The sequence below is a fragment of the Sinocyclocheilus grahami genome, unplaced genomic scaffold (genome assembly GCF_001515645.1).
Source record: "Sinocyclocheilus grahami isolate Dianchi unplaced genomic scaffold, SAMN03320097.WGS_v1.1 scaffold96.1, whole genome shotgun sequence".
In the NCBI taxonomy this organism is placed as follows: Eukaryota; Metazoa; Chordata; class Actinopteri; order Cypriniformes; family Cyprinidae; genus Sinocyclocheilus; species Sinocyclocheilus grahami.
Window position 1 is genome coordinate 1,520,977 of NW_015505275.1, and position 14,660 is coordinate 1,535,636.

General features: G+C 37.5%; 1 protein-coding gene across 1 annotated transcript in view; it reads right to left on the reverse strand.

The window, feature by feature from the left end:
* The window catches only part of LOC107587857 (kelch-like protein 32), an 18,111-nt gene extending 3,874 nt beyond the window's left edge, over positions 1 to 14,237 (reverse strand). Inside the window, exons 1-8 of the mRNA XM_016275820.1 lie at positions 14,031 to 14,237; positions 13,857 to 13,957; positions 13,157 to 13,385; positions 11,657 to 11,769; positions 10,327 to 10,507; positions 6,660 to 6,767; positions 5,138 to 5,236; positions 4,060 to 4,275 (exon numbers count right to left, since the gene is read on the reverse strand). Of these exons, the coding sequence (XP_016131306.1) occupies positions 4,060 to 4,275; positions 5,138 to 5,236; positions 6,660 to 6,767; positions 10,327 to 10,507; positions 11,657 to 11,679 (627 nt within the window). The 5' untranslated portion in view covers positions 11,680 to 11,769; positions 13,157 to 13,385; positions 13,857 to 13,957; positions 14,031 to 14,237. The remainder of the gene's footprint in view (positions 1 to 4,059; positions 4,276 to 5,137; positions 5,237 to 6,659; positions 6,768 to 10,326; positions 10,508 to 11,656; positions 11,770 to 13,156; positions 13,386 to 13,856; positions 13,958 to 14,030) is intronic.
* Between the last annotated feature and the right edge of the window lie 423 nt (positions 14,238 to 14,660).

A 14,660-nucleotide genomic window follows, 5' to 3' on the forward strand; every position in this document is an offset into this window, starting at 1 on the left:
TATATATATATATATATATATATATATATATATATATATATATAAAAAGGCGGGTATTAAAAATTTTTTAAAAAATGTTTTTTTTTTTTTTTTTTAAAAAAAAAAAAAAAAAAAAAAAAAAAAAAAAAAAAAAAAAATCAATCATGCTCCAATTGAATTAAGCATAAAATGATTAAATTTTTTACTTATTTTAAAATTGTTCATTACCAATAAGCCTTTGATTACCTTTATGTTATGACTGATAAGAAATAAATAGCCAATATATATAATATTTTATTATATATTTTAAAGGGGTCATATGATGCTTTTTTATAGATCATTATTTTGTGTATTTGGTATAACAGAATATGTTGACATGCTTTAATGTTCAAAAAACACATTATTTTTCAAATACTGTACATTATTGTAGGTCCTATATGCCCCGCCTCTCTCAAACGCTTCGTTTTCTACAAAGCCCCTCCTTCCGACAAGCGCAGACTGCTCTGATTGGCCAGCTGACCCAGTGCATTGTGATTGGCCGAACACCGCAAGCACTCGTCGCAAATGTAACGCCCCTTACCATAATCGCGAGCTTCATCTTTCAAAATAAATGTAAAGACAGAGCCCGAAAGGGGAACAGAGTCGCGTGACAGACACAGTGATGAATATGTGTTTGCAGTACACAAGCCACGGTTAAGACAGCTGACTCCACTGTGATGTGACCCTGGCTCGCTCATTTATTTTCTGCCCCGAGGAAGTTCTCTGATCCAGTGTGACCTTCACAGTCAACAGACGCTGCCTCACTCTTTTTCTCTCTCTCTCTCTCTCTCTCTCTCTCACACACACACACACACACACACACACAATGCGCAAAACTCCGCATTTGAACAGTCAATTGCAAATACTTAAACTAATAACAAAACAGTAGCTGATTCAGAAGCGCCAGATTGTCATAGCAAAGTCAGAATTACCTCCTATCCTAGGTTCACGAAACGGTCGTCCATAAAATGCATTGCTGTTCTGTTGTAAATGATCTTAAAGATTCCTAAATGCATCTACTTTCGGAAGGCCAAATAAAGTGCTTTTGCTTTCTCCTAGAAACACACAGCGTCTCCCTGACATGGCTGCTTCAACACTAACTGCGGTTACTGAAACCACGCATTCTTTCTTTGCGTGCACATTTGGGCGCATTATGCAAATATTTCCACATAGTGAAGTAGATATGTGGGGGCGTGTTAGAACGAGCCATTTTAGGGGGGCGTGGCAGAGTCTTAACTTTGATAAAGAATATCTCTTTGGTTTAGAGACTTTAGTCTTTGCAACTTCAGGGATCTTATCTATGCACAATCAGCTTGTAACACTCCAAAGAGAAAGGAAAACTTAAAATCGCATCATATGAACATATGTTTTTTTAATAAAACGCAGTAGCAATACAATGAATCATGCTTCAAGTGAATTAAGGACTTTTTCTTTTTTCTCAAAAAATATTTTTTTACTCCATGTCCAATGCTAATAAGCCTATAACTATTGATATGTTATGGCTTATAAGCAATAAATTGTTGATATATAAAATTCTATACTATATTGTCTAAACAACTAATAAATATTTTTAAATGCTATTTGTGAATTTAGGCATCAAAATATTATAACATGCAATATGAGAAATGTATATTCATGTATTATGGATTATAGACTATTCAATACTTAATGTTTTTCAACACTGATTAACTTGAAGTGAGCAACACATGATTATTGCATGCACAATTAAAGATCTAAAATTGGCCTAAATATTCAGTATGCTATAGTTGGTACCTATATATGGTGCGTTCCTAAATAATTACACATTTAGGTTTTAAGTGCACATAGGTTTGAGCAAAAAAATTCCAACATTCCTGTTCGGCGCCATTAATCATGTAAAGCTTTATCGAGGTTCTGTTTCGCTTTCTTCCTTTCTCTGAATTTTAGTTGTTTTTTTTCAACCCTCCTTTTCACAGTCAACAGAAGAGAAGAAAGAGAATGAGTGAGAGTGGAAAACGAGAGAGGGAGAGAGAGAGAGAGAGAGAGAGAGAGAGAGAGAGGGAGAGAGAGAGAGAGAGGAAGGGGGGGGGGGGGGGGGGGGGGGTGGGGAGGGGAGGGTCTAAAAATATTATTGAAAAGTGTGTGAGCGAGGCAGCGTCTGTTGGCTGTGAAGGTCACACTGGATCAGAGAACTTCCTCGGGGCAAAAAATAAATGAACTCCCCCACCCACTCCCGCACGGAGAAAGACAGACAGAGAGTGAGCGCGAGAGAAGAAAAAAAGAAAGAAAAAAAAACAAAGAGGAAGAAAATGTGATTTCCAGAGCGTGAGACTCAGAGAACTCTGCATGACGATGATTGACAGCCAAACTATATCGAGGGCAGCATTGGCGGGCGCACGTTCGGACCGGCTGACGGCAGCACCAGCCCCTGTGCCCATCACGCTTCCGTCTGATGCCCAAATTAACCTTCTCTGCAAAGTGAAGGAGGCCCAAAGCAGCCTAATCAGGGCCTGATTATGGCAGTAGCGACTGGTTAAAGGGTCAGGGTAATTGTGCCATCAGAGGGCTGATTGTTTTCAATCAGTAGGGCGGCCGGAGTGACAGCTGGGGGATTGAGGCGCTGATGGTGCCGCGGTGGGCCTAATCAGAGAGAGGCTGGGTGGGGGGTGTGGTGGGGATGCCTGATTGGTGCAAATGAATAGTCACACCACAGCCACCCCCCTACCGACTACAGCCTCCGCCCGTGTGTACATACACACACACGCTCAAATTGTCCGCACACCTTTTTTTCTCACTCTTACACCATAAATTAAACAGGTGGAGTTTGTTTGTCAATATGACCTTAAGCATTCAGATTTACTTAACAACACATTTGGCCGTTATAGAGAATGTCACAGGGTCCAAAATTCTGAGACTTTCTTTTCTGATTCAATAAAAAATTTCTCACTATTAAATTATACATTATTATATATTATAAAATTGGGGGTGGGGGGGATGCCTGATTGGTGCAAATGAATAGTCACACCACAGCCACCCCCCTACCGACTACAGCCTCCGCCCGTGTGTACATACACACACACGCTCAAATTGTCCGCACACCTTTTTTTCTCACTCTTACACCATAAATTAAACAGGTGGAGTTTGTTTGTCAATATGACCTTAAGCATTCAGATTTACTTAACAACACATTTGGCCGTTATAGAGAATGTCACAGGGTCCAAAATTCTGAGACTTTCTTTTCTGATTCAATAAAAAATTTCTCACTATTAAATTATACATTATTATATATTATAAAATTATAATATATTACAAATTATAGTGAAAACCTGAACCAAAAATGTTGCAATAATGGACCCCTCTCACATTCCCAGGGTGCAGTGGAAGTTGTAATAGTTGGGTAAACTTCTACAGTGGTGAACGGAAACTACAACAAATATCATTTTGCATTCCCCAAAATAAATTAAACACAATAGCATTTCTATGACTTTGCAAAAAATATCTAGAGACTGATTACAGTGGCCACAAAGCAGGCGTTTTAGTAGAAAAACCCATGCAGCAGCATTATCTAGTGTTCTGTAATTTAACACCAAGGTAATACAATACAAAGTAGAGTTTTATAACTGTATATCAAATCTTAATAGAAAAAAACGTGGAAATGCATCATAACTCTCTGTGAAATGGTCCACTACAAAATGGTTTGTTCTTGTTTTGGTTTAATGATAGCACCACTGCATGAGCTCCACAAGTTTGTGTAAAACCTAATGGTCACATTGTCCAGCGTGATTCAAGATGTGCCAAAGAGCATCTTGAGCTTCAGTGGATGAACATCTACTGTACTGTGACCCTATTTGAACGTCTGTACAAAGAGGGTCACATTAGTGAACTAGAAATTATGTACAAACTTAAATATTTCATAACTGTTCTTTGTTGTAAAGTTTTCAAAATCTGGAAAAAAAAAAAAACAGACGTCTCAGAACTTTGAACCCCATGCTGATATTTTGCATTAAAGCTGCCTAAGCAGTTCAGAGATGTTTTGAAGAGTTGAATCTGCGGCCCACACACCTGCCATATCTCCTCTTCACTGAGGGAGGTGAGGCGGTCGCTTTTTAGCACTTCCCTGAGGAGCCGATAAGGTAGGAGCAGCACTTCCTCTTGTCTGTTCCTCTGCAGCTCAGAGAGGTGATCCACCAGAAAGCCCACCACTGCTTCCTCTAGGGCCGGCAAGTGGAAGAGGTCTGCCAGCCTGTATAGGTCCAGGTAGTTAAAACTGTTCAGCTCCTTCAGGCACAGATATAAATACAGACAGATTCACAGTCAGAAGGGGTGTTTTATTCATGCTAAAATCTATGAACACAAACTAGTTGACCATTACAGTCTAAAATGAAATCTTACATGCCCTGATTCGAGCACACAAATGCAAACAATAAGATATCCCCATGAATGCACACATACAGTTGTTAAATATTGTAATACAGTAAATAATACAGTTAAAATAAATGACTGCTGGAAGCTTAAGAGAGCTGGAATTCATCAAAGTCCACAATATCCATAACCGTAGCCTTGAAAATTCTAAGTAAAAGAGAGAACAACGGAGAGAGAAATCCAGTCAGGATGTTCCACAGACGCATGATTAGGAAAAATGCTTCACACAGAGACTGACTGCCATCTACTGGTTAAAATGAATCAGCACATTTTAAATGTAGTGATTTTCTGGGTTAATTTATGGGATTTTCTGGGCTAATTTATGGGAAAACCCTATGGAATTCCGCAGAATCAGCTCAAAATCCTTAAGAAATCATTTCTCACACAAAGGATTCAGGAGAATATAACACAAAATCATATATAGTCTTATATACACAATACTACTATTTCAATAATTCTAGTTATTTGTCTTTTAATTGTAATCAAACTGAAAAGAGCATGAAGGTGATGACATGAGAGTGAATGAATGATGACAGATGACAGAACTACTCCCCTAAGAAGTGAACAGGAAGCAGCAAAATCAGCACTTTTAAAAAACTAAATCTGACACAAACACAGTGATGATGTAAAACAAAGATCTGATCACACAGTGAAGTTATATGTAGTACCTGCTGACCTGCCTGCATGTTTTCAGGGCAGAAATGCCACATAAACACACCTGAATGAGATAGTGAGAACAGAGGCTGAGCAGTTCCAGCAGCTGAAGGTGGCTTCCAGCAGACAGTACATCTTGTATCACTCCTGGCTCCAGCATGATCTACAGACAAAGGACCGGAGTAAGACTATCCTAAGAAACAACAACCTTGCAAACAGGGGTCTTCAAACATTTTCAGGCCAAGGACCCCTTGGTGAAGAGAGAGATGGAGCAGTGACCTTTTTGTTAAATATTGTATAAAAGTAAGCATTGCATTTTAAGTCAGCTCTATAATAATATGTATAGCAGACTACTATATTAAATGTCTTTACATACTCTATGATGCTTAGATTGCAAAGCCATTAAAATATCCATTATTAATGTACAGAGTAAATTATATGATCATAAAAATACAGTCTTGTTTTAATAAAAATTATATAACGAAACACATAAAAAAAAAAAAAAAGAATAAAAAAAGAAAAATGCTTCTTCTCATAGAGGCTTAAGGACTAAATCGAAATAAGCCACAAAATATGTTTCATTCTCTGTGCCACACATGGTTAGCTCAAATCATGCAAAAAAAACTGTATTTTTCAGGCTGGTGCAGCTAAAGCACATATGCATCCAGAAACAAAAAAGCAGGCGAATGGATATTTTAACTGCGAAGGATAGTGAGCGCTACAATTCATCCAATTCAGTTACATTCAAAAGTTTGGAGTCACTCAGTAAGGTTTTTTACATTTTATTGAGAGAAGTTTCTTATACTGGCCAAGGGTTTGTAATATTATTACAATGTAAAATAAAAATGTTCAACTTTAATGTATTTAAGAATTTATTTTACATTTATATTTTACAATGATTATTTACAGTTGTTTCATTTTTAAATGATTCTCTGATATATAGAAAGTTCAAAAGAACCCCATTTATTTGAAATGGAAATCATTTGTAACATTATAAATGTCTTTACTGTCAATTCTGATCCACTACTGACCAATATAATGCATATTAATTTATTTGAAAAAATTTTGAATATTAGTGTATAATACTGAATCATGGGTGGCATTATAATATCTCTGCTAGCAATGCTATAATGTAAAAGTTGTATAGCAACAGAGAACCAATCACAAACGAAAAATGTATGTATTCATTAAATATTCATACTGTAAATAATTTTTAAAAATCTATTACATATAATTATAAAAGTATAATATATATAACTATACTTGTACAAATATATATATATATAAATATTATATACATAAATATGCATCTAAGAACATGAACTCACAGTTCACAAATGTATAGTGTGATAAACCCAGGATTACAATTAACCAGAATTAGATGTTCAAGTGTGTAAGCCCATTTGTGAAGCTCTAGAATAAATATGATTATTTACAAGTATTTCACTTATCTGCTCCTATTTCGAGTGTATTTATAATGGGGTCTTTCCAGAACCTAGAGACCTGTCTTTGCTTGAGGCGCAGTCAATTTTGTTTGTTTTGCATGTTCAGGCTCTATGTAGCTGTGTGGGCTATGCTGAATTTACCTGGCCTGTGTAGGCGAAGTCCAGTGCGTGCTTCAGTCCCATGCTAGTCACACCCTGGAGAGTTACCTCATCTGCCTCACTCTCCACCATGCACAGACTGAACATGGCCTGAACACACACAAACAAACAAACATATAAGCAGGATGCACTACAGAACTAGAGTAATATAGCATCCTGTAAATAGACTTTAAAACATCAATAAACTCTTCATTCAAGTCTAAGGAGTCTCATACTGAGAATGAAAGTGAGTCCATGACCATCAATCAGTACGTACTTTAGTTTCACACACACAAAATAAAGAGAACAAGAGGCCAGTGCTGTCCCGCTGTGTTCTCTGGCAGGAGTACACTAATCAAAAGCATTGATTGCTGTCACAGAGCGAGCATAGGATGGTCATTGATCAGAGTCCATGGAGGAGAGGAAGTCAAAGGACATTGGATCATCATTACCCCTACCAAACGCAACAGATTAAACCTAACTGCTCCTAGTGATGAACATCCAGCGTTGAATAAAAAAAAGTGTGATCTATCTATATATCTCTCAAACTCAAGGAGCAATAACTCTCCGATGCAGATTAAGTCTGGTTCAGGATTAAAATTAGTATCAGTGCATAGACCTTTGAAAGAATCAATAGATTTCTAATGCAGGTCTTGGCTCAGTCTGAAGCCTCCATGTGTTAAAAGAAGATGCCAAGTGTTTATCATCTTACCTTTGTCACCTCACCTTCAGAAACTTTTCCCCCAGTAGTATCTCACAATTGAAGTACCTTGTACAAGTGTACCCTGTTTTCCTATTTTCTATTTTAAGAGCAGCACTTATTTAATGCCTGACCTCGGCTGACATTCAGACTTTCAAAAGGAATCATTAGAGCTGAGATTTGTTGATGCTACTTGGAGAGCTCCTTACTGGGACAATGCCCATAAGCAAGACTTGCAGGGTTTTTTTACAAGGGGATTGTGAGTACTAAGGATGACCAGTCCTGAGTCATATGTCTGGCTGGATGACTTCTGTTCTGACCTTGGAAAAGCAGAGCAAGCTGGTCAGACAGCAGCTTTGCAGGCTAATTAGTTTACAACGCATGCTTTTTGAGCCATATGATAATGCAGAATCATTTAATGCCTCACATCAGTGTTCCCGGCATTGCTGCACTGTGAATCTTCAGTTACCAGGCAATCATATTTCACATGAACTGTGATTGCAAGTTTTAAGTCTATACAGTGTACCACTAAAACTGTGGCAAGAACAAAACAGACAAAAACAACACACAGCACTACCAGTGTAGTCTGATTCACAAGTTACTCTTATGAGTTTTTTTTTTAATTAATAGTTCAAAGAGATGAATTATTGCTTTGAATCAGCGAATCCCCCACTGAAGTTAATTGGCCAGAGTGGTTACTGAATCATCATCGAGTCACTGAACTTACTTGTGTCATGATTTTTGCTGATGTCATTAACTGTTAAAGATATATTTGTATCTCTAACAGCGTTTGTTGTTGGATGGATGGATGGATGGATGGATGGATGGATGGATGGATGGATGGATGGATGGATGGACTATGAGCCACTATGAACTACTCGTGGACTATGAATATAAATTTGTGTTTACTCAAAGAGCTTTGCTATACAAACATCTTTGGACTAATGTGTAATGTCATTATTACAGTGTTTGTCTTTAATGGCAGTGCCACAAGCACTGATTACACCGTTCACATTTATTCATTAGTGCCGCTAATGTGTTAAAGCTGCTGTATTATCCTGTATAAATATCCTGTAATTTCTCATGGACATCAGGCCTGAAAATAGAACAAGACAAGTGCCACTGGGTAAACTGGTATAATTTTTACATATTCTGATGATAATGTGACTGGTATTTAACTGTATATAAACTCTCTGCCACATTTCTAGGGTGGTTCTGAGTGCTTTTGTGCATCCATATAATGGTTTTGTCACCATCTTTTTGTTTCAAATAACACGTCTCTCCTTAGCAAGCCCTAAAATTGTAGGTATAATTCATGCACAAACAATGCAGGACCACTTGCGAAATACTTATGATTTAGGATTAATTTTCTAACACAAATCATTTTGTTATTCACAGTAAAGTATCGGACACATGCTCATGCATGTCTACCTATTTAAATCTATTCAACCATTTCACCTAATAGAAATCAGGAATAATGCAAACCTTGCAGGCATACAACGTCAAAGGGTAGCTGTCAAACAGAGCCAACAGCTTGCTTTGATTTGTGTACACAGTAACTATATTCCATGTCCATGTTTTACATAAGCCATGACTAGCCTTAGTCAGTCATTTGATAACAAAGGCAGAAGGTGTCCTCATAAGAAACCAAGGGCTAAAATCAAAAACAGAGGGATAAAATCTTATCATTCCAGCCCAACAGAGGTGGAGAGCTTCCCAGGAGACATATAGAGATAAATATACCTGCCCTATTTAATTCTGTCCTTTGAACTGTGCAGATAATCTTTCTCTCTGTTGCAAAGCTGGACGTATTTCTTCTTTGTAATCTTCTGAACAAACCAAAATCAAATCTCACTGTTACAGTTTTCAGGCCGCTGCCGACTTTTTATTTCCCGTCTTGCCTTCTATGTGAACTGTACATATTTGAATCAGGATTGCACTGCTAAAAAGGAAAATCCGGTCATTGTTTACTCACTATCATGTTGTTCCAAACTCGTATGGCTTGTGTGAGGGACTAAAGAAGATGTTTAACAGTATGTTAAACATTTGAATGTATGTACACGTTACTTTTAATATATAATGACTTATACATCTTACATTTCTCTTTTTCTCGTACATAGCTTTGGATGGTTTCAGAAGATTTGGAATTTTGCACTCAAGTTGAATGGCAACTTTAGTGGTACGCTTATGGTGCTTTTATCATTTTTGGAACTCCTCAGCACTCCTCAGTCCCCATTCGCATTTATTGTATGGAAAAGAGCAGTGTGAACATTCTGCCAAACATCTCCCTTTCTGTTCCCAAAAAAAAAGGATATTGATGGAGGTCTTTTTCTGGTGATACATTGGTAAATCATAATTCTAAAGTCACAATTATGACATCAAGCGTTGGAATTATGAGATACTAAGTCATAAATAGATTAAGATTAATATGAAAAGTTATGACTTAAGCCATAATTATGACATAAAAGTTAAACTTTTATAACAATTGACCCCTATCTAATCATTTTGAATTTGTTATTTTTTGTATGTCACAACTATGACTTCATATCTCATAATCTCTTATTGTTCATAATTTAGATTGTCACATTACATTGTTTGCTTCCTGACTGCTCTCCACTGCTGTATCATTATAAAGGCAAAAATTATAAGAAAACCAAAGATAAAATCTAAAGATAAATAAAAAAATAATTTAATTATGGCCTAGTACGTCATAATTCTGACTATTGTTATGTCATAATTATGATGTACAGTGTACCAATTATTTATTTCCTATCTGGTGGAAATGGGCTACCATAGATATGGAACGACATGACAGCAAAAAATATATATTTTTGGGAGAACTATACTCTTAATAGATGCCAGCAGAAGCATAGCTTTATACAGATCATAGAAACCTAAAGAAATTTGTGTGGCAGACACTCTCATTGATCATGTTTCATGAGATGGAATCTATAGAGTGTAAAATCTCACCCGGAAGTAATCACTGCAGGCTGCCAGGACTGCCTTGTGAGCATGGAACTTCTGCTCCCCGGCGACCAGTGTGACATCGCAGAGCAGTCCGTCGTTGCGCTGCTGATTAAGGGCAGAGAGGACAGAGTCCTGGTGGGATTTGGACTGACACAGCCTCTGTCCTGTCAGCATGTCCTGAGAGCTGAGACACAAGAACAATGCTGCAAGACAAGCCTATGCTTGGAAATTGTGAACATCTCATCATGGAATCCTGTGGCCAGAAACAATGAAGTGTGCATGTGTGCATATGTGTCTTTCTTCCTGCTGCTGAACACTAGGTCTATCACTATCTATTCAGTAAGTGAGATGTCATTGATTCTTACTGCTCCTGAGGCCCTGAATAGCTCTTTTCAGTTCAACACATTCAGATTTAGCTCTCATTCTCTGTCTGTACACTGGGAAAAACATTTTATTTAACAAAAAGAATGCATCAAGAATATAGTAAATTTGCTTATTTATATTTTGTTGTAGTACATGTAGTTTTACTGTAAAGATTTAAAGATAAATATAAATTAAATGAATCTAACCATTTTTATGTCTAAATTATATCAATTTGTTTTAAAAACAAATGAATTGCAAGCAAGATTATATTTATAATACTTTAGCAAGGCAATATTTACACTTTTACAAAAAAATTATATTATTATAAGTAAAAAGTATGAACCTTCTTTGAATTCATATGAATATGGCCATTACCAAAAGTTGCTGAATAAACCAACACATTTGTTGGTATTTTTTGTTAGTTATGCACATTGGAGTGCTAAATGCTACATGACATATACATGATTTACCCTGATGGCATATGCGGGTGACACGGTGTTCCTTCTATGTTATTATTGACAACAGTTGCTGGGGTGGGGGTGGAGGGCACTGCTGAAGTCATCATGTTGCTCTCCATTGTAACTAACTATAAGTGCTATTTTCACTATATTTTGCAGTTACAAAAAGATTTTAATACCGGTTAATTTTAATCTTTTATCATGTTAATCTTATGTGTATAGACAGGAATTGTAGAATATAGTCACCAAAATGCCTCCACAATGTCCGTTATATCATCACTGTAGTAAATTTAACAAAAACTGTTTTACAGTATTAGTTAACACGAAGTAATACTGCCTTGGGAGATAAAAGCTTCAGATGACCTCAGACATCCTCCAGAGCTCTTTAAATAAAGCTGACCATGTCACAACACCTCCCATCAAATCCAACGGTGTCTACATCAAATTAAAACTCACCAAAGCACTAAGGACACAGTCACCTCTCAAGGTAGACTGAGGTTTGCAGAATGTACCTGGGAGGAGGCTCAGAGGGCATGCTCCTGGAGAAGAGAGGAGGAGGAGGAATGACTGCTTCCTGCTGATACTACAAAACACCAGACAGGCCCGACTGAGCATGTGCAGCACTCTATAGTGAAAGAACAGAAACAGCTAAGACTGAGAGTGAATAAGGACACCGCTTACATATCGGAGAGGCCTCTGATAGCCTGAATATCTGAGCATCTCAGTGGAGCTACTGGGATGAAGAGCTTTTAAAGATTTAAATGATTTGCTTCTGCAAAACAGAGTAAAATATCTGCATATCACATACTATAAGCTTTTTATTACAACTAAGTACATTTCCTCCCACAATTCTTAAACTAATATCATTAGATAATATTAAAATTTTATTTATGCTTTATGATAGCACTTGTTGCACTAGTTTTAAGCTGATAAAAAAATTATTTTAAAAAAAAATAGGATAAAAAAAAACATCAATAAAATAAAATCATTGTGTGATCAGACAGGATGACAATTGCCCACTAGCTAAAAATTAAACCATCCATGCATTTTAAATTAATGAGAATTCTGGGGATGAAATGTGCATAACCGTTATAAAAATATAGTATGAGGTAAAAAAAAAAATCTTAACAGTCCTAAATACAGGCTTGTAGGGTTAGTTTACCCCAAAATGAAAATTCTGTCACTAATTACTCACCCTCATGTCGTTCAAAACCCGTAAGATCTTCGTTCATCTTCGGAACACAAATTAAGATATTTTTGATGGAATCTGAGAGCTCTCTGACCCTCCCATAGACAGCAATACAACTATAATGTTCCCAGGTCCAGAAATGTAGTAAAACAGTCCATGTGACATCAGAGGCTCAACTTCAATTTTGCAAAGCTACGAGAATACTTTTTGTCCGCAAAGAAAATAAAAATAACAATTTATTTAACAATTCTTCTCCCCCGAGTTACGTTTTCCACCATTTTGGAGACTACCCCAGAACGTAATCTGCGTAATCAGCGTTGTTTATGCTTAGGGGAAAGCGTGCGTATGTGTTGTGATACTGGCGTAAGACGTAACTCGAGCGGGGAAGAAGAATTGTTGAATAAATTGTTATTTTTGTTTTCTTTGCGCTCAAAAAGTATTCTAGTAGCTTTGCAAAATTGAAGTTGAGCCACTGATGTCACATGGACTGTTTTACCGATGTCCTTACTACGTTTCTGGACCTGGGAACATTACAGTTGCGTCGCTGTCTATGCAGGGTCTGAGAGCTCTCACATTTCATCAAAAATATCTTAATTTGTGTTCCGAAAATGAACGAAGGTCTTACAGGTTTGGAACGACATGAGGATGAGTAATTAATGACAGAATTTTCATTTTTGGGTGAACTATCCCTTTAATTTTCTGTATGAAAAGCAAAGGAGTGAAAATATGACCAGGCAGACATATTTTTGATAGACTCACTCATGCAGTAATGCTCATCCAAAGCACAACAAATTAGAAGAAACATAATAAAAACACCACTCACCCTACTGATGCACAATGTGTTTGGATACAAAACAGCTAGAGGCAAAGTTCATTCTGATCCAAAATCAGTCTGTGACGCTCCTCTCATAAAGCCACATGTGATGGTCAAATGGTTTCAAGACAGAGAGTAGGCGATTTCATGCAGGACTCTTCGGAGCCTAATGGCCCATCATGTCTGAGGCATCCCAGCAGATATTGATCTGATTACAAAATGACCTTCAGCCAGCAGACTGTAGTCCACAGTCGATGGAGGAGAAAAGAAGAGGGAAAAGGAAAGACATAAGAGCCATAAGACTAATGTTCATGATACAGTATGACATATATTTTCTCAATAGCTTTGGTGTGTCACTCAAATGGTCCCATGTATCATCTTTAGCCTGTCACTGACCTACTTAACCAGAATGCACCCGTAATCCATCAAAGTAGAGGTGGCTGAATGACAGTTTAAATCAGATACCGTCGCGTTAAAATCAAAGTGCAGGTTGCATTGCTAAAATTTTTGGGGATGTTATATTGTCCATTATTGGTATTATTTTGACAAGTTAATTACGTCACGAACACAAAGCAACCCTGTCACTAAATGCAGATTAGAGTGATAGGTCGCCTTCACAATCACTTTTAAACCTCAACTGTCAAAGGTCTCCTAGCAACAGAGCAGAACCAGGCAAGAATATTTGGGCAACAATAAATGTAATCCTCACTGAAGACCCGCCCAGCTGCAACCTCATGACATTCGTCTGTGAAGTGTTTCGGCAACGTTACATCCATTCAGCATCCATCCGTAAACACTGTCTAAACGCTTCTATAGGTTAGAAAATATACAGGGTAAAAATACAAACATACACCGGGCTAAAAAGCGCACGCACGAAGTGTACCTTCGCGTCCAGTGTCCTCTTCTCTCGGTCGAACCGATTTTATCTAACGTCGGGTCACTTGGCAACTTTGACTGACCCAAACAAAATATCTGCATCGACCCCCAGGAGAAAAAACTGTTCAGAGACTGGGGATGTAACTCGTCACGTCTATGCCCGATGCATCTGAGCTCCTGTAAATGCTAGTCTTAATCAGTCCCCGCCTCTTGCGGTCACATGCGCAGGATCATGTGTGTCCACGAGGCGCCGAATATAAAGTGCAAACCAGCAAAAACATTGTGAGATTTTCTTATCGGTTTTGAGTGAAGTATATATTGGTATGTGACATGTTGTTTTATAACATAATTAGTGAATAAATAGACCTACAAATTAAAAAAGCATTACAATTATTTGTAAAATGTATAGGTTTTAAAGGGGTCATATGATGCGATTTCAATTTTTAGTATTGTTGTTGCCACCAGCATGTCCGTGAAGGCGCTGTGTGCTTAGTTGTGAAAGGCCTTCCAAAAGAGGATGATATCTGCTTCATCGTGCCTAGAGTTGATCCGTGCTGGTTGCTGTGGAAATGCTACAACTTTGCGCTGTCGATCGCCGGATCGGCTTTCACCGTGGACAAGCGAAGTCCAGCCTGGA